Raw genomic sequence first — 27,805 nt, forward strand, 5'->3', positions numbered from 1 at the left:
GGGAAGGCAGAGGACCGGCTCCGAGGGAGGTTATAAAAGGCAGGAACGGGTCGCTGAGCAAAGCGGAGGGCGAAAGGTACCTGCCGCCTCCGAGCAGCCCCACCGGGACCCGGACACGCTCCTTCGCACGAAGCCCAGAGGATTTTATCCCCGACGGCAGAAGGAGCCCAGCAGGAGTGGGGACCGCTGCCAACCATGCCCCGGAGAGCTGGGCACAGTGGGAGTTAAGGATGATGCCCAGCCTGCATCCTGCCTTCCTCCTCCTCCTCCTGCAGGTAAGATGCTTTTAAATCTTTTTTCTCCCAGAAGAGCCCTTCTGCCTTCCTCCCCATCAGCCCTCCGCACCCTGCACCGCTCGCTTTCTCTGCAATGACTTTTCCATTTCTTTGAAGGAAGGGAAAAGTAAAAGGAGAAATCGCTACACAAAGGGCCCTCGGGAGAATTCCTCCAGTCAAGCCACGGGGGCTTGGCAAGAGCTCACGATGCCCAAAAAACTAGCAGGGAGGGGGCTGGAGTCAGTGAAGGGATCATTAAAGGGGGGGAGACTCTCAGCCAGGTCCTCCTGAGCGCAGCCCAGCTCTCCCAGCAGCTCCTGCCTCACACCTCCCAGTGAAACCAGCTGCCACCAGTTTTCCTTAAGCTGCTGGGAGGGGGTGGCCGCTCTGTGGGTGTGATGGATGGAGACAACACAAATGCAATGCCTAATTGTACCCCCCTTAATTGATTTTCTAAAGAAACCTCTCCTTACCCCCCCCCCACCCGCAAAGCATAAGACTTCCCTCTCTAAATTGCTTGCTGTGGAACTGTAGCCACTGCTAATTTTGCAGCTCTGTACAAAATGCAAATGCTTTGTCAGAAGCAATATTCCTCCTCCCCGAGGGCTCATCAAGAAATGAAATGTTCCCAGCCCAAAGCATGTTTAAATCCCAAACCCTGGGGAAACAAGGCGATGAAAAGGTTTCCAGTGAAATCTTGAACGTTATTTGAACAAACCTATGCAGGCAGTTAAACAAAATGATCAGGTTTTGGATTAAACCTCTGTGTCAAAGAGGGTTAAAAGAGAAAATTTGCCTGGCTCTGTGCAAAATGCTGTCTCAGTGGCCCAGTTGTGATGGCAGAGTTAAAAGAGCAGAAAAAGCAAAGGGTCAACCCTCTCCGTTAGCACCATTGCAGTTCGTACCCCGCGGGCTGGTTTCTCACTGTGCATCAGTGAGAGCAGGGAGGAGTATTTAGCTGCACCTTTTGGATAGGAAAGTTCTCACCTAAGCAATAAGAAGAGCTGATATGCACCAGGGGACCTCCTTGCCAAGTTGGTGTTGCTTTTAAAAGCTCCTCTTCTGAGCAGCTGTTTTCTCCTATAACTGCACACCCCTAATCCTGCTTTATAAGAGCTCTTTGGTGGATATATTCCCCGGTTGGGATTTTGTTTGGTTCCAATGCAAGAAACGAAGGTGAGAGAGAGCAGGATCTCTTCCCCCCAACCCAGGTCCTACTTGGCCAGTATGTGGGGACACAGTTGGCAAAGCCACAGACCAGGTGCAATAGGGGCAGGGTCTGAGATGGGGACAGCCAAGCAAGCATGACAGCTCCCGATAGCTACTATATAAGCAAAAAGCGGTCAGAAAAAAAGCCCAGAGGTGCTGAGACACAGCGCCCATCCTCGGCTAAACCTCCTCAGGCTCAGGGGTTTCCCCAGACATCCCTAGGAGTTCCCCAAGGATGGTGTCCTTGTGATGACAGGGGGTCAAATCCTCAAAAAGCTTCCAGACTTTGAGAGCAAAACCACCCCTGTGCTAGGGGTGAGACCAGGAGGGAGTCACAAAAAACAGTCCAAGCAAAGTGAATTCTCTCCCAGCCATCCCCCCAAAGAAACACCCAATATACAAAACACCCCTTTGCAGTCAAACTATCTATTTTTTTCTTACAAATATACGCATTCAAAATTCAGACCCTTTTCCAGCACAGTCCCAACCCTCTCCTGGGGACAGCATGGGCTAAAGGACCATGAAACTCCAGCCTTAACTGAACGTGTCCCTGCAGCCAGGCGTACCCACAGCAGCGTCCAGCCTGCAAGTGCAGAGACCTGCAGCAGTCCAGCTCCAACAGAGAGCTCAGCAGGGGTGAATCTCCCCTGCTTGGGCTAATTTTGCAGCCTGAAGATCCCTGGGCTGGCACAGCTGAGGTGTTCCGCATGCATCTGGCCAGCAGCTCCAGTTTAGCATCGATTTGTCCACTTTGCCTTGCTGGGTAGACATCCCTCAGGGAGTTGGACAGACAGACCAGGAGAGAGGCAGCCAAACTTGCTGCAGAATGCTCTCTGGCACCCTGCAAGTCATTTGAACAAACTAAAGTGGTTAAAAAGAAACAGTTCACCTGCAGCTTTTTCAGGAACTGATGACACTTCTGGGGCTGATAAAACTGTTTATGAAAGCATTTTATGAAAAAAACAGTTTGATGCTGGGGCTGGGGTAGTTTCCCCCCTCCCTTGATCAGCTCCAGCACCAAGAAGCCAAAAAACCAGTCCCCTACCCCTTCGCTGCTCAAATCCTTGCATAAGATGCAGTGCTGCAGTAGCAGGACGCGTTGACCCTGGGGATCTCTTCTAGTCCTCGCTTTCCTTAAAAGCCAGAGTTGATTCAGTGTGTATGAAATCATCCCTGTGGTTTTGCATCTCCAGTAAAAAAGTGAATGGAAATGGCACAGCCTGCTCCCAGAATAGCTGCTCTATCGCCATAGGATGAATATATAGACATACGATGAGAATAGCCTGCACAGCCGGCTCAACCCTGCCCTGAAATACAGCTCTGCCCACCAGAAATCCTGCACAGGGCTGGCCCAGAAGTTTGTTGTGAGCAACAAGCTCAAGCTGAGGTCCGAGTCTGCAGCATTTAGAGAGGTTGCATCCGTGTTTTTTTCTTGGAGAACAGTATTTGGACCCAAAGGAAAGCATAAATCATTAGCACAGGGTTCCTTCAACAAACAGAGCCCAGGAGCCGTTGTCCAACGCTTGAGAGCTGTCACTCATGAGCGGGTGGCTCTTTCTGAAGATGGTATAACATACCCAGAGGCCCATCTGTTGTTTTTTCTTTTTTCCCTAACTGTATTTTTAGCTAATAGAAGAGACCCTCCTTCTCTGCAGTGTCCTGCTTTATCCATGTGTCACCCACCCAGAAGCAATCGCCTCCATTCAGGTGGCAGAGGGCAAAGGGTGTTGGCCTTTTGCAGATCATAGTCCCTCTTCCACCCTGAAATCCTGTACTGTTTGCCCTGGAAAGGCAATGGCAGATGCAGCTCTGGTGTGGCCAAGCTTTCCCTAGCTGTGAATGCAGATAAACTGGAGGAAAATTGCAGGTGAATTAAATGGTGGCTGTTCAGCCCAGGTGATGGATGAGGGAGGGGACTTGGGGCAGCCAAGATGTGGGTCTTGGGAGACTGCTGGGGAAAACAAATCTCCAACCCCAAAATGAAAATATCTGTGAATGCACATGGGTCCCACATGTACAATCTGCAGGAGAGTTTAATACAACCACCTTGGAAAAACAGCCCTCCCCTGTGCTTGTGTCCATCACTCCAACTCTTCTTCAGCAGCCTTTGCTCTGGCAAATCCGGATGCCACGGGAGCTGCTTTGATTCACGCAGTGTCCCCTTCCCTGGCTTGTTTGTGCCTTTAGCTTCCAATATCCAAATGCCGTTACTCTTTTTTTTTTACTTGTCTCCAAAAATCCATGCCCCTTTTGATAGGTAAATGAAGTCAGAATTATTTATGGCAAGCGAGAGAGGCCAGAGCTTAATCCAGGAAAACCTTTAATTGCTCATAAATCAGGTTTTACAGGGCATTCATTTAGCCCTGATTGATATTCTTTTGTTAGGATCTGTATCCAGCATGCTCAGAGAGAGAGTCCAAACAGAATCAATACTCACACCAAAGCCTCTGTCTACACACAACAGGGGCTGGCCCTCTAATCTGGCTAAATTCATAAATTCACAGATTTTAATGCCAGATGGAGGGGTTCTCACTGCCTGCTCTTCCCCCCTGAGTAACATCAGCCACAGAAAATCCCCCCGTGGCTCTTGCTTTGAGCCTCGTTCTGCTGCCTACACTTTGCCTTGATGCCTTGACGCTCGCAGGGCTCCTGATGTGGCTTTGCATGAAAGCGAGTGAAGGAGCTTGTTAGTAAAGCACAAATCTTGGAGAAATCTTGAGCTCAGGGGGTGGCAAAGCAGGTCACTGTCAGGGCTAAGGCAGGCGGTGGTAGAGGGGGGTCCTTCATGGGCCAGATGCTCCCTGGGGCTTTCATTCATGGCTTGGGCTGGGGATGGGATTTATCCAAGTGAAAGCCCTCAAGGTGGAGGTGGTAAGAAGCTCATCACCTGCAGAAGATGGTGCCTGTAAGTCAGAGGAGACAAGGGCAAAAGGGATCCCCCACAGCGGAGTGAAGGCAGGGGACAGGGAGGGCTGGAGGCACCCTGGCCACCTCCAAGCACATTTGGGTGGGCAGCTCTTTCAGTCAGGCTTTTCAAGGCTACCTCCAGCCTACGGCTGCGGTGCTGGCAAAACACGCCGCTCCATGCTTTCCCTTCCCACACCACTGATGTTGCTCTGCCGTCCGAGGTTGGCATCCAGCACTTCTAACATTCACTGTGTTTAATGCCCAAAGCTTGACACCTTTTTCTGCAGGCTTGGGGCCAAGAGCAGGCTCAATCCCAGCCTAACACCCCAGGGAACCTCAGCAAAGGTCCAGGGCAGAGACTGTGCTCAGCCTTTCACGTGCCCACGTGTCCCAGGAGGTCGTTCTTCTTCCACACCAAGTGTTGCAGGAGGCAGCAAGCCCAGCCAAGCTGGGGAGCAGAAGTGATGGGTGAAAAGGTCCCTACAGCAAGGACAACTCCAGGGTGGCTGGTGTTGACCCCCCTCCCTGGGATGTCTCAGTGGCCATCACCATCCATCGGTCCCGCTGACCTCTCCAGTTTTGTGCAAAGCCACTGGCTCAAGCTGCTTCATCCTGCTAATCGTTCCGCTCTCCAATTACAGCCCTGTCAGCAGTGGAAAACCCAAGCCCCATCTCAGATCGCTAATTAGGCTACGAGCCATCTATCTCACTGCTCAAAGTTGTCAGCCCTTCCTGCCATGCAGATCCGAAATTGTTTGAGGCAATAAAATATCAAGGAGGGGACAAGCCTGTCTCTGGGTAGTATGGTGCAGGGAGTTGATGTTTGACTCAGATGTGAATATATTAATTAATATCTGTGGATTGCTTTGGAGAGGGAAAGCACTGCAGGGGGACATTAATTCCTAATTGTTATTAATTGAATTGTGCTGCTAGGTCAGTGGCAGGTCACAGAGGCTGATGCTATGTGTGTGTGTGTGATTTTGCTGCTCACTCCCATACCAGCAGCGAGACCCCCAGCCTCCTCGTGCCGAAGAGCTGACACTGTGTCAGCCCACTGTGCTGCATCTCCTGGCCCAGGGGACCTGCCACCCTGTGGCCCTCACGGGCACGTGGAACAGCTCCGAAAAACCCAGTGGCATTGCATCAGGACATGGCTAGTGGGTCCAGATAGGAGCAACCTGCCCCACATGGTGTAGCACAGCTGGAGCAACCTTAGGCAAGTGGTACTCAGCGCCTCAGTTTCCCCTCTGGGACAGCCTTGACTTGGTGGGTGGTGGGACACCAATTGCAGCTGGTGTTTGCCATGTGTGGGATGGAGTAAACACTGGAGCAGCATCAGGTTTTGGTGTCTGAGCTGTGCAGGGAGGACTGGTGGGGGCCGGCTGATCCCGCTGCAGGAAAACTGGGGGCAAAAGGAATGATCTTGCTGCTCGCTGAGGTCTGAGGTTAACCCAGCACCACTGGTGTCTGCTGCGATGCCTCCCTGTGTGTAAAAGAGACGTTAGCAGAGCCTGGAAGGGAGCTGGATGGATGCTGAGGCAACGGCAGGGGAGCCACTGGTGGTTCCTGATGAAGGAGAAGCTGCTGCCAGTGTGGGGCCAGTGTGGGTCCCAGCAGAGCTAACAACCCCATGGGAGAAACTCCCTGGGCTGACCGGGACTTCTGTGCAAAGAGGCTGCTTCTAGAAAAGCAGATTGCGTTTCTTCCCCATGCAGCTGAATGCTCAGCTGAAGCTCTCCAGGATTTTGGCAGCCTGAGGGAGGTCACGGAGGTGTTCTTCACCGCAGAGCATGATTTGCCGTAGCCTATGTCAAAGCAGGGCCGGGAGGGCAGAGGGACACGGCCCTTCTCTGGCCCGAGCACGACCCACTGCTGTTTTGGGGCTGTTGAGGCATGCTTGGCTCCAGCCTGGCCAGCCTGGGACCTGCTGGGCACCATGTGGCATCTTATGGCAGCGATGCTCTGGCAGGTGAAGCTCTTCATGGATGGAGCTTTGACCTATTCTCTCTGCAAAGCCTGGGGAGGGGATAAAGTAACATGCAAAGGGCAAAATAGATGGGAGCCCGACCATCAGGGTACCAGATCAGGATGCTTTTGGTTTGTGCAAATCCACCTGCAGCTGCCACCTTCCACAGCTTATTCCCCTCAAGCTGGGGCTGACGGGAGAGGGGAAAAAGCTCTGCCTCTGTCAAGAGCGTTGGCCACATTGCAGTGAGACAAGACTCAGAGCCTGGTAAAAAAGCTGTTAGGGTTTGTTGTATTTCGGAGAACCTTTTCTTTCTTTCTTTCTTCCTTTTGTAGCTGTTTCAGCTCATTTACAAAGCCTGCAAAGAGCCAGAGACTGCACTCCATCCATACCCCCCTCTAGCTGTAGCTTGGTCCATATTGCTGCTCAGTGCCAAGACCTCTCCCTGTGTCTGGAAGGAGAACGAGCACTGCCAGGCTGGAGCAGGCTGCGATTAGGAGAAACACATCCAATTAACACTTGAGAGCCTGTTCTGGTAGGCAAACCATCCCAGCCCTTTTTGGGAGGAACCCTTTTGTCCCAGCTACCTGTGCAAAGAGCCACCAGGTCCGGTGGGCACCAGCTCCAGGCATCAACGCGGAGGGGAGCCAACCCCACTAGCACATCGCTTACCCCATGGCCGGAGTTTGGGTGGTCTCAGCTTTTGGCAAAGAGACCCAGGAGGTGCCCAGCTCCTGCAGGACCAGCACAACAGGGGCTCCGTGCAGCGCCTGCGCTGAGGGCAGGGTTTTGCTGCCGGATCCCCTGTGCCATCTGGAACAGTCATAACAAGGAAGCTATTCTCAGCTCCATTTATACGTCTGCCTGACATCTCTCTTGCTGTCAAAACCAGCTTCCCAAGACAGTAAATAGTTGTTTGGAAAAGAGCAAGTGGGTGCTGAGCTTGTCTCCATGTCTGAATAAATCCTGCTAATGCTTTGGTAAGGTGCAGGGGATTGCTGGATGTGCCAGCAAGAGTAACCGGTGTTTATATGGCTAAAGGGCAAGAGATGGACCGTCTTCTCCCTACCCAGAGCAGTTTTGAAGGTAAATTGCACTCGGGAAGGGAGATCAGGCACAGGGCACCAGCCTGGCAGGTGGAGAAGGCAGCGGTTGCTGTTCATTGTATCAGCTCAGCAGAGGACGGTGTCCGAGCCTACTGCCCTGGGGAACTGGGAGCTTGCTTGCAAGTAGAGGAGGCTGCAGCCTTTCCTGCCTCCAGGCTCAGGTTTGAGTTTCCCAAGGGATCTGTATGTGCTTGTATTTGGGGGCACGGTTCTGCCGTTCGATCAGTCAGCAGGGAGCTTTCATCCAAGGGGTTTAGTCAGTCCTTGCAGGACAGGCTTGGGGTGAGAAAATTGGAGTTCAGCCTCATCCACCATTGGCATTCATCTCCTGAGCAGGGAGGATCAGCCTGTGTCACCCATCTCTGAGCCGGAGGACAAACTGGGCAGCTGCTCTGGTAGAAATCTATGTGTTTTGCACAACAGCAGGTCGCCTCCTTCCCCCATGTGCCTCCCCGGTGAACCTTGGGTCTAACAGCACCATCCCTCTGCTGTCTTCCACTTGCAATTGCCTTACTTGGTTTTTGTTTCCCCAAACCCCTGCAAAGGCACAATAATTCAGTAGTAGTTTTTCCAAAATAGCTCCCCATGCAGATGGAGTCCATGGTTTTCACTTGCAGCAGAGCTGCCGAGCCACCCAGGAGCTGCTCTGGAGAAGGGATGGGATAGATCCTGGTCGATGCTTCCAATGCAATGAGAAAGTCAGTGTTTGCAGACAAGCCTTTCTCCTGAAAAAAGGCTTTAGCCAGACCCGGTTGACTGTGGATCAGTTCTCCTTAAGGACGTGTATTAACATCTTCCCACTGACAGCTTACAAGGCTGTGATTTCAACAAGGTATTGAAAATCTGAGCGTGGTGTCAGGCTCATTGTGTTTCCCCTGTCTGCTCTCAGGTTGCAAAGATGCTAAAACTAAAAGTGTTGATTAAATTGCTAAATAGCAGAAGCTTCGCAGCCCGGCAGGGGCTGAGCAGGGCTGCAGTATGGTTTGCTGAGGGGGATATTTGGGGCAGGAGAGGATCGGTGGGTGGGAAACGGAGCAGAGAGCATCAGTCACACAGCCCCAGTCTGGATAAGCCCAGCTCCTCTGGGCTGCAAAACCCATTTTGGAACTGGGTACGTGTCCATCGTGCAGCTTTCGAGGGTGGCATCCACAAAGACACGGACGAGCTCAGATCTGACCGACCCGCTGCCATGTCCAAGGAGGGACTGCGGGCTGGAGAAGCAGTATATTACACATATAACCCTGCCTGTGGTTTGCTCTCTCCCCATGCAGGCATTTCTCCTCTGGGATAGCCCAGTTGCAGCCTCCATCCAAGAGCAATACTGCGAGAGCCTGCCGCCTGTCACCAACCACACGGGTGAGTGTCCTGCATCCCCAGCCCACCCCAGCCATCCCCAGAGGACCCCAGTGGCAGAGATGGCTGGAAGAGGGTGGAGTGGAGTGTCTCTGGGCTGATCTGCAGCTGCCTGGCTCCTTTTTGAGGGGAGGTGGGATGTGCTGAAGCTGCGTTGCAGCCCCATGCTGACTGCTGCAGCAGCCTCTTTGCAGGGTGACAGTTGAGGCAGGTTGAAGATACAGAGCTCAGGAGAGCTAAAAATAGAGAAAATAAATGTCTGATGGGCTGGGCTCAAGGGGAACATGGGCAAAGAGACATCTGCCCGGCCCCTGCTCCCATGCTGCCCATTCTCTGCCATGCCCAGGGACGCCAGGACCTTCATCCCCTATGTCCACCCCCCTCTGCCATCCCCCTGCCCAGGGGTGACAACTGGAGGTTGTGGCTTTCTGTGGAGACCACGTCACCAGTGCAGTGTGGCCACCATGTGCTCAGGGCTCGGCCACCCTCCGACCCCCAGCTCTCCTAAATGTGTGCCATTGAGCACTTTGGGAGGCCACCAGCCCTGAGGAGTTTTGGGGACATGGCTGTGGCCAGGGCTGGCTCAGCTGAGCTGGGTGAGACCAGCCAGGTCATGGGCAGCTCACTCCTACTCAACACCCGTACATGGGTTTGCATCCAACCGGGTCAGGCCCAAGATATGTTTGTCCCAAAACTGGCTTTTAGCCTGTATTCAAGATGTGACTTGGATGTCGCCTCAGCAGTGACAGGTCTGGTTCAGTGACAAGTTTTGGGGGAGGAAAAGTGGCTGAGGGAGAGGAGAGGAGCTCACAGGGACAAGGAGAAAAGTCCTCCCCAGCTCAGGGATGCAGCAGTGTTTGTTTTCCCACGATTGAATGAAGACCAGAGCAGGCACAAAGCAATTGCCCAGTTTGCCCTGATCCCTGCTGCTCGAGCAGCTTTCTCCATCAGGGTGATGGATGGCCACGGAGGCCCGGTGCTGACAGATGGCTGCCCGCCACCCGGCACCCATTAACAGCAACATTAAAAACTCCTTAAAAAACTACAGCTTGGCACCAGCTGATTCAGTGCCTTGCTGAGCCCAGGCCACCACCGCCCTGCAAGAAGCATCCCCAGAGCATCCCCAGCCCAAGAAATGGAGGCAGAAAGCCGAGGGAGAGTAAGGCTGCTGGTGGAAATGGAAACGCCTGCGTGTCTCTGGCCTGGGCACGATGCAGACAAGAAACCTGGTCATCACTCATGTGCTTTGCTCCCTGAAGGTTTCACCACTCTGCTCAGCAAGGTGGTTGTCCTTGGCTATGTTAGGCTGTGATAAGTGGCATTTGTTTTCTTCTTACTCACCTCCCCTGGTGCAACATGTGTCCAGCTCGGTGGGCTTTGACCCACAGAAGCACCAGCCAAGTACCGCAGGACCTTCTTGCCATGCACGGACCAGTTGGTGGCACGACCCAGGGCAGCAGGCAGGTCCCAGAGCCTCCTCATGCCCAGCTCATGGCCTTTGCCACCCACTGCTGGAACGTCCTGAGGACGCCCGAGGGACAGGGCAGAAAGCAGGGAGAAGTTCTGCCATGGCTTTGCTGATGGATATGCCCTGCAATCCCTGCCACCCTCAAGCAGTGGGTGCTGCTTTCTGCAAGGACTGGGCTTTGCTCAGTAGGGATTTATTAGCGTGATTCCAAGCAGGATTTAGCGCACCTCAGTGCCCATCACCCTGGGACAGGGGAGCACAACACATCAGGCTTCAGATCTGCAAAATCTCCAGAGCCTCCGCGCATCCGACCTGTCATCCCTGAGTAACTCATTAATTTGGGATGGGGCTGGCGCATGTGACAGCCGCTGCCAGCTCGAGGAGGGGGCTTAGAACCAGAGTTAGAGATGAAACTAATTGTCTTATGTCTGCTGCTTGATAAGTGGAGCTCAGCGCCAGCCCTCATCCTTGGGGTCCATTTAAGCCCTGCCTGATTCAAGCAGCGATTCCTAGGGAGGGATATTTACAAAACTGGAAACTTTGTTTCAAGGCTATTTAACATGGAGAGTTGTTAGGATGACGCTAATGAGAATTGCAGCAAGGCCAGGAGACTTAATTTGTTAATGTCTCCATAACCCTTGGGAAATGGCACATGCTGATAACACGAGCCCAGAGGTCCTCCAGCACGCGGCTCGGCAGGGCATCAGTTGGATGCACAAAGGAGCCCTGCCTCATGCCCGTGTGCAGCATCCCTCCTCCGAAAAAATAGCCCAGCATGGGCTCGCCTCCTCTCTCGGGTCACCAGTCCCTTCATTATTTAATCTCACACTTTTTAATGAGGATGCATGGCTGGACAGTGATATCACCAGGGTGCCAGCACTCTCCAAGGCACATGCACTGATCTGGAAAGGTTTCTGCTCACAACAGCGTAGTGGAGACAGACCCGGGGTGATGCTCACCAGGTTCATGGGGTGCAGGAGTTGCAAGCAAATCCTCATCCCAGGAAGCGGAGCAGCTGAGCCCCACAGAGCTCCCTTATCCTGCCCTCTTATCAGCATTGATTTATCTGTCTTCCTCTAAGCACACTGTCCCCAATGCAGGGCGATGTCCCTTGGCATTCAGGCTCCCTGCACAGGTGTGATGGTCCAACCTGATATTTTAGGTATGCATCAAAAATAACTCTCAGTGAGTCCCTGATTCTGGCCACTGCTGGGACACGTGGGCATCCACGCACAATTGGCCACTCCGTTAGAAAGGCTGCTTTCCTCAGTAGCAGTGAATATTTTCTTCTCCAGGTAAAAATCATATCAGGCTGGACTTGAGGTCAATGTGGTGCATTAGGAAAGTCGGGCGGGCTGCACCCCCAAACATCTGGAAGCCAAGAAATTCCCAGATCAGGTTTGAAAAGGAATGCAGCGGGGATCAGCACCCCTTGTGCAGGGTGGATAGGTTCCTATCCCAAGGGCTCCCAGCCTAAAGATTGCCTCAGACCGCAAATTTGTCTTCCTGACGATTTCAGCTCCCTGGGGTCCGTGCGCAGCTGCTTCTTGCCTCGCCTTGCCACAAAGCCCGTAAGGGAGGGACAAGGTCATCTCACCCATCGGGGCAAAGCATCCCCCTGCAGCCACAGGACCAGTTCCCATCGTGGCACTTCCCTGGAGAGGGAAGGGGGAATCTGAGCAGATGGGAAAGCCTCTTCCTAATTAATAGATGAGGCTTTTCCAAAGCAGCCCAGAAGAAAGCACTTGAGCGGAGCGAGCTCGAAGCGCTCATAGGGTTGTTTTACCGTTCATAGCATTCAAGCTTGGATCAGCCCAAGGAGTTGGCACCCAATTGCTAATAGCCCCGGCTGGTCCTAGCTGCACGATTCACTCCTTTAAGCTGTTAAACTGTTATCACAAGAAATGGTTATCCTCAATCCCATGTGTATGCTTAGGAAAGAGAGGGGAGCACAGCTGATCCCTTCCTGGGAAAGAAATGTTTCCTGCCACTGCAAGTTCACCTAAAGCAAAGGGAAATGACACCAAAGCTAGGCAGAACTGAAGAGAAATGTCTTTTTTTTTTTAACTGCAGGTTTTTACAAGGAAGGAAAGGGAGCGTAGCTTTGCATTTAAATAAAGCAAATCAAGTTGTCCAGTTATAGCAAAAGCCTGTGGCTGAGAAGCACAGGAGAGCAGCGAGCGATGAGAGCATTTCCTTTGCAGGCGCTTTATCAGACAGGTTTGGAAACACGTTTCACAGCAGGTGACAGTTTGACCAAGAGACTTTCCACCCGCTCCAGCTCGGCTCCCCAGACCGCTGACGCTGCTCCAGCAGTCCCTTCTCATGCCACTGCTGTTTCATTCACTCACTGACTCCCCTGGGGAGAGACTGAAATTTAAATTCATAAAGGTCAAATTAACAACATCAGCACCTCTTTTCCCTTCAGCCTTGTTGGCATCTCTCCCACCAAGGCAGAAATATTAATAAAAGAGCTGAGCAGGGGCTAAAGGGGCAGCAATGAGTCTTGGCAGGGACTCAGCACTGAGGGAGAGCAGTGATACTGGGGCAGGTTTGGGAACCAAAAAATGCAAACTCACCTATATGGAAAATCATAATGGTTTAAAAGTATACTAGTATTGATAAAGTCATCCTTCTCCATCATCTAGGGAACAGGGGTGTCAGTAGAAGTTTCATTATATTCATAGATTTTGTTGTAGTGGAGGAGGGAAGAAGGTGATGAGGTTTTTCTGGTAGGAAACAGTGTCCTGGCACATCTCAGCGTGAGCGGCAGCTACAGCAGTTAAACTGTACTTTGGACTGGATACAGTAAAATCGTTGCCAGCTACTCTGTTCAGTTGTAGCCAAACTAGAAGTCTTTGCTAGGAAAACTCTGCCAGCGAGAGATTATGATTCTTCACTCACCCACCAGCAGAGCCCAGCCAATACCAGGGAATAAACCATTTGCTGCTACCCTTGGTAATAACACAACTCCAACCACTCTACAGGTCATGTCAGGAGAACAAGCTATGCCCCAAACCCAACCCACTACATTATATACTCAATAAATACATATGCTCCACAGAAGCTGTACATGGATCAGTCTTAAGTGATGACATTGAGCAGATGCATCAAATACCAATGGCAGAAGCTAGGTTTGATGCCTCCTATTTATTCTTCTCCAGAATAGCAGCAAACACCCAAGGGGACAGTCAATGATGGTGAATAGCAACAAGCTGAAAATTCATTGCAAAGACACTTTGCTATCATAACACTTAATTAGCCTGTGTAATTATTTTATATTGAGGATCATGGAACTTGAATGCTTGGGAGGATTGCTGGGGATTTTTTAAGGACTGGACTCTTACAAATATAAATAGAAACACCCGATGCCACTGAAAGCGGTGCTGGAGGTAGAGTGTGAGCAAGGATCTAAGTATTTTGAGGCAACCACAGTTGCTCCCAGCCATGCTGAGTACCCAACCCTGACTCAGAGGGAAGGCAAGTAGCTCCATCACCCCAATTTCAAGCCTGTGTTAACAGAAATTGTCCCCCAATGCCATTTCCCTCAATGCCTCAGGGTGTTACTCAAGCATTTAGCACCTGAGTAGCTCTGCAGCTGGGATCCAGCCAGCCCTCCTCTTGAAATAAGAGCATCCCCCCAAAGGCCCTTGCTTTGGGGCAATAAGGTGTGAAATGGCTCCTGCTGCTCCACCAGCGTGGTGGAGCTGCCTGGGGGGGACAAACAACCTTTTGCGTGCTGGCTGCAGTGAGTATATTTTTATTAGATGTGGAGTTGAAGCCCTGATTACCAAATGCCAATGCTACAGCAGGGAAACCCTCAAGGAGCCAGAGGCTTCAGCCTGCTCAGGCAGCGGCAGCAACGCAGTCACCGAGGACACCAGGGATGGCCAGAGATAACTGTGGTTGAGTAAGAGCTCAGGACAGGTAGAGATATGAGCTAACACCTTTCAGCTGTTACTCAGCCTCCTGGGACACCTTAGATAAATAACCCCATCACTCCCAACCACAGGAATGAGTCTGTGATTCAGATTTCTATCATCTCTCCAGGCCCCTTTGCATTGCACAAGGGAAGAAAGGCTTCGCCCTTCGAGCAGCCGGAGTGTTGCTGGGGGCACAGCAGCAAGCCAAGATGCTGCACTGGTGCGTAGCTTTGCGCCGTGTGAGGTGAGGACATGTTTACCAGCACGGTTATATCAGCACAACCTTTGCTTCAGTCCTCTTCATATCATCCTAGCAATGGTTTGATGGTAGAATAACACTTCAGAACTCCTGGCATCAGCTCAAGAGCACCGCAGCCACACGTCTGGTGGTGCTGGCCCAGGATAAACACACTCCATCCTCTTCAAATTTGCTCAAAATCTTTTGGCAGATTAGCTAGGACCGGAGAGCTTTACACTACCAGGCTTCACACGGCTGCACGCCTTTAGCTTGGAGCCATCTCAGGGGCCTCTGCGAGTGGTGGAAGCAGGCTGGAGAGGGATGTTTTATATAAACAGGAGGGATATTGCTATAGTTATCCTGAGACAGTTATTGTGATATAGTTGTCTCAGCGTAAGTCCCTGGACAGGCACTTTTTTTCTTCAGAAGAAAGGAAATGCTTTATATTGCTTCAAAGCAGCACAACCCAAAGGAAATAGGGTGAGAAGGGATTCGAGTGACTTCCCCGATGACACATTCCCCATCTCAAGACAGGACCGGCTCCTTCCTACCCCAAATGCCGTGTTTCTGCATAGGAGGGAGCCGAATCAGGGGGACTGAGTGCAGGTAGGAAATTCATTGACCTTTCTTGCTGTAAATCTGCAAAGACCAAAACTGTCTGTGCAGCCAACGGTGCTGAGAAAGCTGGAGCAGATGTCTGCAGAACCTGGGGGAATAATTCCCCTGCAAATATGGATGGGCCGTAAAGCAGATATGAAAGCATTTAGCACTGATACCTATCATTTCCATGCTCAACAGTGCTCCACATACTGGGACCCGCATGCCACTGGGGAGCAGCTGGAGCAGACGGTCGTGCTGGGCAAATGGGACATCACAGCCCTCACGGCACTCTTTGCCTTTGCTGTTTTACTTAACCCTTCCCCAGCAGGACTTTTTTTTTTCTTCCCTGTATGCCAGAGAGAGCAGAAAGAGCAGCATCTGCTTTCTGCAGCTTTTCTTCATCAAGCCTTTCTCAGTGTGAGCCCGGGAAAAATATTACAGCCTCCCACTGGATTAAAAACTGGTGGGACAGACCTCAAAATGCTGCCTAGAGCGGTGCTGGGACAAAGCCTGCTGTGCACAGGGTGAAGTCCCAGGAGCCTCCTACAGCCTGGCTGAGCCTGACCTCTGCTCATCTGACAACAGCCCCCAAGCCCAAATGTCACCCCACCCCAAAACCCTTACCCATGGGACAAGGAGGGGGCTGAGCTCCTGGTGATGCTGCTCCACCTTCACCCCGCATCCCTGCCGTGCTGGGGCTCCAAGACCCAGCCACTCAATTCTCATCTGGTGGGTGTCCATTGCACTTTAATGGGAGTGCCAAGCAGCATTAAATCAAGTGCCTTGGAGAAATGCGGAGATATTAAATCCAGACTTGAGAGACGTATAACAGAACGATGCCACCTTTGTCTGACCACATCATTTCCACGAATCTATCTTGGTTCTGGTTATGAATGGCATTGCTGTGGTTTTGTTTTACTGACGGAGAGTACCATTGCTACTGCTGCCCTCTGGCTTTGCTGATTTTTAATTACTGAGTCTTCCTGCTTGTCCTCCCTGAGCAGCCTGCATCTGTGCCCCAGCACAGCCCCTGGGATGCAGGAGGAGACTGAGACTTGTGGGAATGGGGAGAAATTGGAATTTGTGCTCAGCCCCACTGGTCACAGGGAGCGTTTTCAATGACTGTGGGAGCTGCTCGGGGCATTAGCCTGTGCAAGCCCCATTTTTATGTTCTGGATTATTCCAAGTGAAGCTTTTCCTATTCCAGATATTCAAGCAGCTTCTCACCTGGGTGGATTCCCAAGTGGCGAGTAGGGAGAGCACTTGCAATTTAACTTTGTCCTTAGTTGAAGCAATTACCGGTTGTCTTTTCTCCACCTGAATGATTATTATCATAAAATTTTAAGCAGGGACTTCATTTTCTGTGACCCTCTGTATCTCTGTCAAATTTGGGTCAAAACAACTAAGGAGCTCAAAAAATGCTAATGGATGCAGATAAGCAGAGACACACACAGTACATGTGATTAAATGCACCTTGTTTCCTAATAAATACAGGCTTAAAACAGTTAATTTAAAGTGAAGGTTGCCGCAGCAACCATACACATTAGCAAAGCTAAAAGCAAAGGTCATCGTTGAAATTAATTTCTCGCTACAAGCTATGGAAGGCAGCAGGTAACGTTCACCACGCTCTGATGCTTCCCCAGCTCACATGCTTGGAAGTTGTTTTCCCTTGCAAAGACGTTTGAAGAAAACCCTCCTTTTCTTTGCACTGAAAATATGCTCTGACAACATCCCAAGAAACTAAGGAGGAAATTTTTCAGATAATCAATGAAAACAAATATTCCCCCATGAAAACCTTCATCATATTCATAACACATTTTGCTTTTGTTGTTCGGTCACTCTTTAGCCAGCTCTATCCATAGGAAGTTTCAGGAAAGGCATTCAAAATACAACCATCGAGTCCGGGTGGAGAGGAAACGCTGTGTTCTCACACCCAGAGAACTGTGAATTGGGGTGTTTTGCCTTAGGAAATGGCAATGTCTGCCTCTGTGCCAGCAACACAAACATTTCTGGTACCCAGGAGTGGTTTGCACCAAACTCTGCCCCTTCCACGGACTGCTGCCCATCCATCTGCTGCCTGTCAAGGATTGTATTATATGGATATTACAGCCGTTGTGCTTCCTACCTCACTTTGAGATGTAGCTAGGACATATTTAGCTACAGTACATGTTGTTCTAAATATACACAAATTATACATAAAAAAGCCTGCAATCTGGCCTACCTAATGCTTACGTTAGCACACTTGTGTAGCTGGGAAAAGCACACAAGTCCTGCTTGAAATCTGAAATAGCAGCAGCAGACTTGGAGTTTTCTTCCCGGGAAAGGCTGGAAGAGACCAACGGGAACAGCTAGGAAGCAGATCTTGCAGCCAGGAGGTGTGAGAGGGTTGGAGGGGCTCTGAGGAGCATCCCACCAGCACCACTGGGAAAGACAAAATCTGGCTTATTGCTTGCTGTGGCGGGGCTGGATGCCAAAGTCATGCTTGAAGAAAGGAGCAGGGCTGGAAGACCAGAGCCAGGGAACCCCAAGGTGAATGGGAAGCCAGGCCAGAAAAACAGGTTTGTGCCAGAACTGGGCTTAACCCAGGTGCTCAGACAGGACCAGGGCAATAGTCATGGCCAGGATGGATCAACCAGCCCTTGGGGACTCTTGGCACAGACCCTGTTTGCTGTCTGCCATGAGGGTCTTCTGGGGGCTGAGCTTGCAGTGACCCATCAGTTCAACCAGGACTGCAGCCCCAGGTCTCCAGGCAAATCTTTACCTTTCAACAGCTTGGAGGTGGCCCACAGTGGCCCACAGACCTCCACTAACCCTCTACCCTTTTTTCTCGCAGGTCCCCAGTGCAACGCCTCGGTAGACCTGATCGGCACGTGTTGGCCCCGGAGTGCGGTGGGACAGCTGGTAGCTCGCCCCTGCCCCGAATATTTCTATGGCGTGCGGTACAACACCACGAGTAAGATGAGCAGCACTGGTGGAGACATGGTGGAGGAGGGATGGGGGAGCTCAGAAAGCCACGTGCATCAGGGGCTGCGGGGCCACGAGGGACAATATATCTCTGGGAACAGAGCTCGTTGCGGGGTCTGTGGGATCCATCAACCAAAAAAGAAAAAAGCCCTCATATCCCAAATTTCAGGGAGGGTGGTTTCAGAGCAGCAGCTTTATAAGCAGGTCCTCCTGGACATGCCCCTGCGATGGGGGAGAGGGCTGATGTACCCATCTTGGGGACAGGGGAAGAGGAGTGAGCCTGCCCTGCTGCTGGATGTGGCACAGATGTCTGCAACACCCAGCTGAGCAAGGACGGGGAGACGTTGGGGTTCATCACCTCCCAGCACGGGTGACTGCGTTGTCACCGCTGATGACGTGCTGGGAGCAGGGGACAAAGCAACAGCACTTAAAAAGTGCCCGAAGCCATTCCTAGCACATGGTTGAGCTTCTGACCACCCAAGCGCTGCTTTCCGTGAAAGAAACACCTTGCTTCCCACAGAAGACATCAATTTTTCCATCCCACACCTTTTTTGCCACAGTGGAAGATCGCATGCATACGGCTCCTGCTTTTGTGGTGCCTCTCATGCTGTTGCAGGAGTCTCTTTGCATTAATCCACACTTGTGCCTGCCTAAGAGCCATCCCCATCCTTGTCCCATCCCATCGCTCTGATGAGGCTCACAGTCTCTCCTGCTAATAGCAGAAGCCCAGCATCGCCCCAGTGCTGGCATCACCCTGGTGCTGACACTAATCGGAGACTGCTCCGGGGCTGTCGTGGCCGTTCCTACCCAATTAGCCTTGCCGCTCGCCATCCTTGCTGGGAGGCAAAGAAAACTAATGCGGGGAGAGAAGTGAAAACTTCACACTGCCGTTGCGGCAGGATGGCACGTGATCGCTCGAGCAAATGGCACAGAGGAAGGGAAAAGGAGAGTCAAACTCGTGCTGCTCCCATTGCATCTCAGTGGTGGGAGGTGTCAGGGTCCCCCAGCACCGAGGGGCAGAGCTGGTGCAGACCCAAAGCCCTTGAGCGGGTCTGAAACATTCCAAGGATTTTGGTTCTGCAACTGCAACCAAGGCAGCATCTGAGCTGGCTTCAAAGCAAAAGATGCCACTGGCTCGATGCCAATGACCCCCGCGTTAGTGACAATCATCAGGTCACAACTTTGTCCCCATCCCCCCGCACCGTTAACCCTTTGACAGGCACCTTCTCTTTCAGATAATGGCTACAGGGAATGCCTCGCTAACGGGAGCTGGGCAGCACGGGTCAACTATTCCCAGTGCCAGGAGATCCTCAGTGAAGAGGTAGGACCTTGGTAGCCCCTTAGCCGGGATCTTAGCAGGAGGGTGAGGGACAGACAATGGAGTTTTGAGCGGCAAACAGCATCCAGGTCAGGAAAGGCCCAAGGGAGCTGTGGGCTGGGTGTGCAGCAGCATCCCAGATGTAAGGCTGCATGCAGCATATATGAATGCCTTCTTGATCTGCATTTTCATTCCCTGCCAAAAACAAAGCCACGCCTGTTTCCTTTCCTGTTAAAAATCCATGAGAATTTGCAATGTGAGGTCTCCTGGCCCCAGGACCGCTGGGTGCAGATCAGCATGTCCTCCAGCCCCATCACCCTCCTCCTGCTCTCTCCTGACACAAGCACTCAGTGCAAACCCCGTCCCTCCCCACTGGCAAAGAGATAAAGGAGGTGTTTAGGAAGCTAAAAGGGATAAAAAAATGGGGACCAAGAATTAAAAGCCCCTGAGTAGGTCAAGCCACCCCTCATAGCAGCGAGAAGAGATACTGACTGTTCATTTGCAGTTGATAACCACCTCTGGTATTTAAGATGCTGATATCTCTTGCCAGGAATGGTTTTCTCACTCAGTTAATTGCTAATTCACAGGTTGGATGAGGGCCTAACAGCAGGTGAGATCAATTAATTTAATTATCACTCACACCTTCCCGAGATCCCCTGCTCCCTCTGCCCAAATTCATCACAGCCTCTCAGGTGCCCCCAGGGCAGCAGGGAATGAACTGACACACCAGATGTCAGTGAGCTCAGCTGAATTACAGCAGGATTTCCCCAGAGGAGGGGTTGGGGATGTCCCAGGGCTGAGCAGGGGTGATGTAGTAGCAGCAACCATGAGCTGCCCTGGCATGGAAATGCCTGAGCCCTTTGCAGGGCCAGACCGGTGCCTCTTCTGTCCATGTTAGTCCCATCTCCACTGTCCCACACCAGGTGGGCTGCAGTTACTTTCTGAAAAAGCACCCAAATTTTGCAGTGCAGCTCTCAGAAGTGATACGGTGGAGGAGGTGGGTTTGTGGTGGTACGTGGGACTGCTGCTGACGCCCCCTTCCCCATCTCCCCCCCACCAGAAGAAGAGCAAGCTGCACTACCACATCGCCGTCATCATCAACTACCTGGGGCACTGTGTCTCGCTGGGGGCCCTCCTGGTGGCCTTCGTCCTCTTCATGCGCCTACGGTGAGTGACCTGACCCACTGCTGTGCTCCTGCCAGGGCACAAGCCCACGGAGGTCACCCCACAGCCCTTGGGCTGGGGACGGACCCAGCCCCTGTGTTTTGCCATGTCCTCCCCCACAGCCATCGCTCTCCAGTCTGGAGGGATCATGCCTATCTCAGGCTTATTTTCCTCCTGCTGCTTTTTAAAAGCAGTGGGTTATGGAGGCAGAGGGTCCTCCTTGGTGCCTTCCACCTCCTGGCCTTGGTCCTGCCCACCTCACCCGGGGCATGTCCCCAGCAGCTCACCCTTGGGGTCCCAACAAAGACAAACAGCCCTGTCCCCCAGCCATCCACCACGCTCTGATGGTCCCTTGTCCCCCCTTCTCCAGGAGCATTCGGTGCCTGAGGAACATCATCCACTGGAACCTGATCGCAGCCTTCATCCTACGCAATGCCACGTGGTTCGTGGTGCAGCTCACGATGAACCCAGAGGTGCACGAGAGCAACGTGGTAGGTGCAGGTCTGCCAGGCAGCTGGCCTGAGCCAAATAGGGCTGCCTGGTGGCTGATGGACAACCCAAGCTTGTGAGAAACATGAGTTCAATTGCTCTGTTGGGGTCCATGTTGCTCTGTGCATCAGTTTCACCACTGTAACGCAGAGCTCTGCTCCTCACCCTCCGTGTCTCCCTCCTAACCCCCTCGGCAGGTCTGGTGCCGCTTGGTCACTGCCGCCTACAATTACTTCCACGTCACCAACTTTTTCTGGATGTTCGGCGAGGGCTGCTACCTGCACACAGCCATCGTGCTCACCTACTCCACGGATAAGCTCCGCAAGTGGATGTTCATCTGCATTGGCTGGTGTGAGTATGGATGTTCATCTGCATTGGCTGGTGTAAGTACCAGGATTTCTCCTTCACCCACCGGGTACCCAGGGTTTTAGTCATGAGTGATTCCCACCTCCATCCTGTGCTCCAGCTCTTCTTGCACTCAAATAGCTGCAAAAAGGCTGCAAGAAGCAGGAGGATGGGATTTGCGTGGCCATATCATCTCACCCGATGGTTTGCCCTGGGTGAGAAAATCCCTGTTACAGCATGATTTTGAGGCAATGTTGCACCCCTGAGACTCATCTGTGTTCATCTGCAGGTATCCCCTTTCCCATCATCGTCGCCTGGGCCATCGGGAAGCTGTACTACGACAACGAGAAGTGAGCCTGATTGCTCTCGTTCCCCATTCTCCTTTCTATCCCAGTTCCCCAGAGATCGGCTGTGGCAGGCATGGATCCTGCCTGGAAGGGCTGACACCAGGCAGGGTACATAGAAAGGGTGGGAGGAAAAGAAAGATAATATTCTTCTGTTCTTTCTTTTATCCCACCTTTAGGCTCTCTGCTGCATGAGCCCTGCCTGCAGCTGCCTGCCACTGCATTTTTCTCTTCAAAGGGCAAATGAGACTTTTAAGGGGGAAAAGGCAAGATTAATCCAGAGCTCCTACAATGTGTTTGCTAAATGGAGCTGGGATTTAATCTACCAGCAGAGATATAAACTACCACCACCTGAGCCATTTTCACAGAGACTTGCTAATGGAGGTCTTAGCAGGCACTTGAGAGTTCATCACGTGGACTGGGAAGTTAAAAGGAGCCCATTTAGATGAATGGCAGCTTGTCTTGTTTTTCAGTGCTCGTTTTGCCCCCTGACTTCAGCAGCCCTGTGCTACACACGCAGGCACAGCACTGATTTAACAAAACTCAGCAAGGTGCTCCCAGGACACGGATACACCTGTGTGAGCTCCGGCGGGGTTTGCTGGGGACAGAGCACACCTGGACCTGTGTGCGTGTAAGGTTGTCCCTGCTCATCCTACAATAACCGGTTCCCGCATCCATACAGGATCCATAAACACCCCCACAAGCCCCCATGTACCTCCATATACCAGGTTCCCAGGGAAGCTATTCTATAGTGGCTACAGCAGTTTAAGTTGTAGTGCTTTCACCCTACGGACAGTGACTTACAGAGACTGTGCAAGGACAGGAGTAAATCCGGATCACTCACACTGCAGGCTTGTTGGCAACACCACTTGTCCTTGCCTTGCAGGTGTTGGTTTGGGAAGCGAGCGGGAGTCTACACCGACTACATTTACCAAGGCCCCATGATCCTGGTGCTTCTGGTAAGAGCAAAGTGACCTTGCTTGCTAAATATAGGGTCCTTCCTGACTGCACGTGGGATAAGGCTGCTCCTGAACACGGTCTTGCCCCCTCCTTTAGCTTCGCCCTGCTGCAGGTGGTTGCACTGCTCCACAGCTGCAATGCCACTCACCCTGCAAGCCCGGCTCCCCTCACCCAAACTGTACCTTGAGCAAATTTGGGCACCTAACCCACAATGAGAAAGAGTGTGCATGAATCCTGCTGGCTTGGGTTGGGCTAGAAAGGAAGCCTGGACACCTTGCTCTGATAGGGATGCTCCCATCAACAGACTCCCACATGCATCAGCAAGTCCCTCCATCCCTGCCCTGGTACTATTTGGGGGCAGGTGGGTGCTTTGCCAAGCATTTGCAGAAGCCTGGGGTCCTCAACTCCATTCCCTGATCCACATCACTTTGCTCTTGGCCCTGGGCAGAGCAGCGATGCTTGAACCAGGGGTCATATGAAGCATAATTTGCTGGGGCTTTGGCCTTTTGGGAAGGGACAAAGAAGAGCAGTGGTGGCAAGTCGCAGGCAGCAGTGCCAGGGGTTCAACCTGTGTTTGGAGGGGGAAAGCCATGCACAAGGTCCCACGGCTTTTCTTCCCCCCTTGCCCAATGCTGAGAAAACCCAAGGGAGTACTAATCACCAGCACTAACTGGCCTCACTGAATAATTGAGCCTGCTTCTCATTTCCCAGCCCGTCAGGTAGCCAGGCCACTTCTAATTTGTGTCAATTGTGCTCAGCTCCCTGTGCCACCTTCCCGTGCCCTCATTAGCGGTTTGGCAGCTGGGAGCATGGCCAAGTGGCTCCTTGCTGTGATGGCAACCACTCTCCCAAAATCCCTTCGGCCACCTTATATTCCTCCTCCCCCTCCAATGTCTTCACCTTCAGCCCTTTCTCTAACGCTTGCCCTTCCTCACCAATCTCCTGATGTGCCCTACTCCCTTGAACAAACTCCTAAATCTTATTGCTAATGTGCTTTAAAAATGATAAATGCAGATGTCCTGTCCCAGTGCATGGAAGGCAATAGATCAGGTTCAAGAGGAAACCTTCCCACTTCCCCTGGTATAGCCCATTGCCTCTGCTGAGGAAATGGGAGGAAATGTTGGGGGAGCAGACACTAACCAGGTGCCCTCTTCCTTCCAGATCAACTTCATCTTCCTGTTCAACATCGTCCGAATCCTCATGACAAAGCTCCGAGCTTCAACCACGTCAGAGACAATCCAGTACAGGTAAGAGCGTGAACAACCCTGTAGAAAGCAGACCTAGAAACTGCGTTAGCATGATTAGGGGAGATAGGAACAGCCCCATCAGCCAAGTATCAAGGAGACGGGAGCATGGAGAGACATCTAAGAGCACCTCAAATGCTTTTTGGAGACACGTGGCTGTTGCATCTGGGGCTGTTGAAAAATCCCGGCCAGTGAGAGCTTTGCAATAGAGAACATGGATGGCTAGGTTTGCTTTTGAAGGGAGCTGTTGGGAGCTGAGTCTCTTTGCAAAAGTCTGTTTCGATGGGACCCGATCAGCTCGCCAGGCTCAGAGCTGCAAATCCTGGCACGGAGGTGAGAATTAGATCGCCGCTTGGCAGCAAAGCAAAGGCTGAGGAAGGAGTAATGAATCAATGCCACCCCAAACACCTCCTCGTGAAGCCGCAAGGAGAAGGCAGCACAAGGCAGGAAGATTTAACCCTTCCCTGCTGGGGCGTATTTTGCAGACAACTTGGGAGGTGCACAGTCAGAGCAGCTCTCTGAAGTACCTGGAACAGGAGAAAACACCTTGGTCTTCATCAGTGTTTCTCTCTGGATCATTTTCCGGGCAGGAATTGGGAAATCTCACTGTGTGCTGGGTCAAGAGAAGCAGGTTTGGGGTGGAGAGTGGCTTTTTCGGCTTAGATGGAAAAAATCAGATGTTATCATTGGGAAATGCCAGCTTTCCTCATTATGGAGTATTGAGCTGGGATGAATGATTCAGCTTGGGGTGAGCAAAGATAAAGGTTATTGAAATAGGCTGGTTGGCCTCAGTCAGCAATTTTGAGAGACACTTGGTTTGCCTGATTTTGGCAGGGAAGGTTTTTCACCTTTGGGCAGAACAACATTTTCATTTCCCAGAAACATTTCGTGGGACAGAAAAACTTGGAGAGTTTGGTAGATTACAAACTGTTCAGTCCTGCTTAAACCAGGCAAGGGACAGCCCTGGAGGGCTCCTGCTCACCTTAGACAACAGCGTTTGGTAAAAAGCTGATGGATCTCCCACTACCATGGCTGTTCCCCTGGGGAAGAGACACCAGTGCATGTGCTGTTCCATGATTTCCCAGCCTGAAGATGCTCATGTCCTTGGTTATTTCCAGCTCCTCCGTGCCATCTGCCAGTTTGTGTCAGTGGCTGTGGCTCTCCTCCCGGTCCATGATGCAGCACAGTCCCTGTCCCCAGCCCTGCCCAGCCCAGACCTGCCAGGGATGACTTTTCCTGTTTTCAGCTAATGTTGGAATCTGTCCATTAACAGGATTTTTAAGCAGAAACTGTTGGCTTGGCATTGTTCTTGTCCCCTAATCCAAACAAAGGAGATGCCAAGCCCCGAACCTTCTCGCGCTCTCTTGTATCAGCACTATTGCTTTTCACAAACTGCACTTGTAATCTCATCAAGAAAAGATCAAATTAATTAGCTAAGTTTTTCATAAACCCATGTTGAAGGGTGTGAATTATTTTACCCTCCTTAATTCCTTTTTAATCGAGCCTTAGATCAGCCAAGCAATCATTTCACACCAGCTCAAGGTCAGGCCTCCTCTGTCCACTGCCCTTTTCTGGATGGAGAAACCACAGAAGGTGCCCAGTGCTCAAACCAGCGCAGTCACTTGGGAATTGCACTGGAAAACAGCTCAACTCTGCTCCGTCCTCCCCCGGTCACTGGTTTGCCCAGACCCAGTCAGACCGGTCCCAGCCATGCTGGTGCTGGGAGTGGGATGGGGAGAGTCGTCATGCCGAGGGCTGCACTGCAGCAGCTCAGGTCCATGTTTTCTCCCCAGGAAAGCAGTCAAGGCCACGCTGGTGCTGCTGCCCTTGCTGGGAATCACCTACATGCTGTTCTTTGTCAACCCAGGGGAGGATGAGATCTCCAGGATTGTCTTCATATACTTCAATTCCTTTCTGGAGTCCTTCCAGGTATGGTCCTCAGCACTATCTTCCATCCCAGTCTCCCCACCAAGGGATGTGGAGGAGCTCATCCTGGTTGATGCCTTGCCCTGCTTCTGCCCCCTCCCAAAACCAGACATCCCCAAACCCAGGGTTGCTCCAAAGCTCCTGAGCCTGGGGCTGCCTGCTGGCTGTAGCTCTGCAGTAACTCTGCTGCTTATCTCCTTCCAGGGCTTCTTCGTCTCTGTCTTCTACTGCTTCCTGAACAGCGAGGTGAGCACTGGGTGCTGGAGGGTGCTCGGGGGGGCGGGAGGGGGGTCTACACCCTTCCTTGCAAGGAGACACAAGCTCAGCCTGAGGCTCTGCCTCTGCACAGGGCTTGGAGGGTGCTGGCACCCAATTCCCCAGCTGAAGGCATTTGCTGATCAGAAGTTGGTGCTTTACCTCCAGTTCCAGGCACATCTGCAGCCACAGGTTATGTCCAGATGGGAATGGCTACTGTCGGTCTCCTCCTATGGAGGAGGAAAATCCACCCCTGAGAACAGATGCTCTAGGGGTGCACCCATGTGATTTGGTGCAGCAGAAAAGCCAAGGGTCCCCCCCATCCCTAGGAAATCCTTCCCCAGGGTGATCCCCATACACACCTGCGTACCCAGCCCATGGACGAGGGCACCTCCCAGGCTCTGACCCAAAACAGAGACAGCAGAAAGGAAAAGGGGTGACAGTAGAGGCTGAGCCAATCATTTGAGCAGCTCTTTCCCCTGCCTCCTCCCAAATGCTCTTGCACCTTTGCTGGCTCGGGAGAGTTTGCCCCAGACAAGCTTGCTTTGTTACCAAATCATATCTAATTGATGCAGGAGGAAAAGGGACAGGACCAGGGCTACCTGGTGACCCAGGAGCATGTCATACCATGCAATTCATGGTCCTTCATCTCTTGATCCCAGCTGGCCTGGCTGGGGATTTCAGTGTTTACCCGACCGCACTGTCTCAGCCATCTGCATCCAGGGGCCATCTCATGCTGCAGTCAATGAAAAGCCATTTCTTCACTATTTACCTGCCACACAAAGCACTTGGGCTGTTGTAGGGTGGAATTAAGGTTGAAGAAATGCCACTAGCATGAACCAGACAAGCCATAAAACCTCCTCGACTGTCGCTTGCACCTCTCCCAGCCCCTAGCAGCATCCAGTACAGTGTGTAAGATGCTGGCTCTCCTGCAAAGCCCTTGCTCAGATTTATTTCTCCTTCTTGTTTCCATTTTGTGCTCAGAGGCACAGTCAGTTTGGTTCATCTCCCTTCATAGCTGCAAGGGCTGCATTTCACTGGCACGGCATCAAACAAGGGTGGGTGCCCTGGGAGGTGACAGGGGCTCCTGGGGCCCTCCTGGCCCCGGAGAGCTCAGCAAGGTTTCGGTAGAATTTTTGGTTGAAAGACTGAGGATGAGGGTGGCTGGTGCCTCTGAACAACTTCAGACAGCTGCATGGTGACTAATTGTCCCCTCTTCTGTCTCACATCCCCAGGTCCGATCAGCTGTACGGAAGCGGTGGCACCGATGGCAGGACAAGCACTCCATCCGTGCCCGTGTGGCTCGGGCCATGTCCATCCCTACCTCCCCGACCCGTGTCAGCTTCCACAGCATCAAGCAGTCCACGGCTGTCTGAGCCGGGAGCGAGCTGCTGTATGGGATGGGGGAGCCAGCGTCCCCGCTGCGTGGGACCCCTGACATGGCACAGCATGGGAGCCAGGTCTTGCCTGCACCCACCAGTCTTGCAGAAGGCGCACAAACTCGCTGCAGCTACAGTAAACCCTACAGAAGCTCCTGTCCCACTTGCTGGGGCAGACCTGTAGGATAGGACAGCTGAGATGCTGCTTTGTCATCTCCCTGGCAGCAGTGTGACCTGCTGGGATGGCCGAAGGAGCCGGAGGACCCCACAGAGGTTGCAGCAGTCTCCCTGCCTGCCTCCATCCTGGGCATGATGTTCCATGTCCCATCGTTGCCTCTCTCGAGTTTGTCACTGCTTTGAGGTGACAGGACA

General features: G+C 52.2%; 1 protein-coding gene across 3 annotated transcripts; it reads left to right on the forward strand.

Annotated features, from left to right (window-relative positions):
• Nucleotides 1–27,805, forward strand: CRHR1 (corticotropin releasing hormone receptor 1). 3 transcript variants are annotated; one of them, XM_049800069.1, is made up of 13 exons: nt 1–275; nt 8,735–8,819; nt 17,879–17,998; nt 19,245–19,330; nt 20,388–20,494; nt 20,862–20,982; nt 21,178–21,331; nt 21,615–21,675; nt 22,556–22,628; nt 23,791–23,876; nt 25,667–25,802; nt 26,004–26,045; nt 27,290–27,805. In XM_049800069.1, exons 1-13 carry the CDS (start codon nt 231–233, stop codon nt 27,428–27,430), a joined length of 1,257 nt encoding a protein of 418 aa, XP_049656026.1. In that variant the 5' UTR covers nt 1–230; the 3' UTR covers nt 27,431–27,805. The 3 variants fall into 3 exon arrangements, with proteins under 3 accessions (XP_049656026.1, XP_049656025.1, XP_049656027.1); XM_049800068.1 differs by lacking the exon at nt 1–275 and adding an exon at nt 20,583–20,587 and having other exon boundaries at nt 8,729–8,819; nt 20,771–20,982; XM_049800070.1 differs by lacking the exons at nt 1–275; nt 26,004–26,045 and having other exon boundaries at nt 8,729–8,819.

Source organism: Accipiter gentilis, chromosome 5 (assembly GCF_929443795.1).
Source record: "Accipiter gentilis chromosome 5, bAccGen1.1, whole genome shotgun sequence".
Lineage (NCBI taxonomy): Eukaryota > Metazoa > Chordata > Aves > Accipitriformes > Accipitridae > Astur > Astur gentilis.

Excerpts from the sequence above, each read along its gene's own strand:
- CRHR1 (XM_049800068.1), top strand. The coding sequence starts at position 8,729 with ATGCAGGCATTTCTCCTCTGGGATAGCCCAGTTGCAGCCTCCATCCAA. Across the intron at positions 17,999-19,244 it reads CGTGCGGTACAACACCACGA|ATAATGGCTACAGGGAATGC; the intron begins GTAAGATGAGCA and ends CTTCTCTTTCAG. Across the intron at positions 22,629-23,790 it reads CCATGATCCTGGTGCTTCTG|ATCAACTTCATCTTCCTGTT; the intron begins GTAAGAGCAAAG and ends TCTTCCTTCCAG.